At 37.1% G+C, this 2,232-nt stretch overlaps 1 protein-coding gene across 1 annotated transcript; it reads right to left on the minus strand.

Moving 5' to 3' along the window:
* Nucleotides 1-551: 551 nt before the first annotated feature.
* On the minus strand, nucleotides 552-1,557 carry LOC149438383 (olfactory receptor 5AP2-like). Its single transcript, XM_089659880.1, has one exon. It carries the CDS (start codon nucleotides 1,555-1,557, stop codon nucleotides 601-603), a length of 957 nt encoding a protein of 318 aa, XP_089516006.1. The 3' UTR covers nucleotides 552-600.
* Nucleotides 1,558-2,232: the final 675 nt, after the last annotated feature.

Here is a 2,232-nt window from a genome sequence, read left to right on the forward strand (position 1 = left end):
GGATAGCCCATTAATAGTCTGAGGCCTTGAGACAAGAAGAGATCATTTCTGGGCCCAGTCCTGCTGGAGTAGACCCCTGTGTAGAGTGCTAGAGGTGCCACGAAGAAGACATTAAGGTGCAAGCTAAGCCTTATTTGGGGGGCCTATTTGCAAGCTTAGTCCTGGGATCAGTTTGGGTCTGGAGAAGCTCATTGGAGAGAAACAGGAGGAATCAGCTTGAAAGAGTGTCCAGCTGTCCTTTGGTGGTGTGACTCTGAATTTCTCTCATTGAGAAAAGGCTAGTGAACATCATTCTATGTCATCAATGATCCTGTGGCTGTGTGAGTAGATGATCTAAGTGCAGGAAAGTGAGCGAGCGGGTGTAGCTTTTGATCTCTAGGGAAAAATCATAGTAGCATCAGATTTGATATTCTTTGGGACATTCGTGTACAGCTCAGCAAGCTAGAAAAGAGTCTTCAAAGTTTACAATTTGTCAGTTTAGGGGTAACCTATGATCCCTTCATCCCATCCCAAAGTTCAACGTTCCAATAAAAACCCAGTCCACCACAGGCTCTTTAGAGGGTGCGGTACATTTAAGACCACTGCTAAAAAAATAAAAAATCATTTTATTCTTTTGGTTTGGCCAGCAAATTTTTGCAGGTTGCATACAATTTTTTCTCTGAGAGCTTTGGTCCTTATCCCGTAGATCAGAGGGTTTGCAGAAATAGCTATGCTGGTACCGATCAAAGGTATGATAATATCAACTTTGATTGATACAGAACCTGTGCTTAGACTGTACCTGAAATTAATGAACAAAAGGGTGATAATATAAACGGAGAAGGCCAATACATGAGTCATCAAGGTATGCAAAGCTTTCTGGGAGGATTTTGCAGAACGTTTCAGACAGATGACAACTGTTCTTATGTAACAGTACATTATTACAAGCAAGCATGTAATCAAATTGAATAAGGTCAAAAATGTTCCGTAGATGACATTAATTGTTATATCGTTACAAACAAGCGGTTGTAGAGACATGACTTCACAATAGACATTGTTGACATTTACCCCACAAAACGTTAGCCTTAATGTCAACAATACACTTACACCTATTATCACCACATTGAAAACATATAAGGCAAGTGATATTGTTTGAGTTGTGTAGTTGGTCATCAGAGTGTGATATCTCAGAGGGTGGCCTACAGCCAGATATCGATCATATGCCATTACCGTAAAAGCAAATATTTCATAAGTTCCATAAAGCTCAATACAGAAGGATTGACAGAGACATCCTGTGAGTGAGATGGTTGAGCATCCAGACAACAAGTCAATGGCCAGCTTGGGAAAATATGCTGCATTCCCCAACATCACATTCATGACCATGACACATATTAAGATGTACATAGGTTCATGCAAGCTTTTCTCTGTCCAGGTTACATAGACGATCATAAAACCCATAAACAATGTGACTGAGAATAATGCAAGAGCCAAAACAACACATACATATCGAAATGATTCAATCTCAATAAGTCCCACCAGAACAAAGTTGGTTATAGAGACATTTTTCAGAAACAAGCTCATGACTTGGATTTATGTCTTGCAAAATCAACAATTCCTAAAATGTTCTATTCAATCTGAATGCTTTGAATTGAAAAAAAAATGTAATTCATAGAGGCCCTGTGGATATTAGTGCAACACTCGTCGCATTGTTTTTTCCTTGAACTCAGTTGGGCTTATATAGGTTTCATAAAGCTGTCAACTCGCTCACAATTCAGATTTAGAAACTATTGCAGCACTGCGTCCAAGTCTTCCCAGTGGACCACAGCTGTTACAGCTGATGCTGATGGCCTAATTAGTGTTAGAAATGAAATGAAGAAATAATTTAACAAGCTTTCAAAATGAGAGATAAAACATGAAAAAAACAAAACACGAAAAGAGAATTTTTGAATTAAAAATCAAACTGACCTTAGTTTTGCATAGTAATGGTGTAAAACACATCTCTAATCTTTTGTTGATTTGATGTTATTGATGATTCAGTTATGTACAATCATAACAAGATAAGATAAGATTGATGTGATTTGATTTATTATTATTGCAAAAATAAATTCAAAATGCAATTTCTATCTTACTCCTCATGTTAACAAATCATAAAAAAATATAACAACAATACATGGCACACTCATTTAGAGTACATAATTCAAATCAATACCGAGAATACTAAACATTGTCTTTAAAGAAAATAAGAACACCTTTTAC

This window comes from Staurois parvus, unplaced genomic scaffold (assembly GCF_062004578.1).
Source record: "Staurois parvus isolate SC_StPar_1 unplaced genomic scaffold, SC_StPar_1.0 ptg001192l, whole genome shotgun sequence".
Taxonomy (NCBI): domain Eukaryota; kingdom Metazoa; phylum Chordata; class Amphibia; order Anura; family Ranidae; genus Staurois; species Staurois parvus.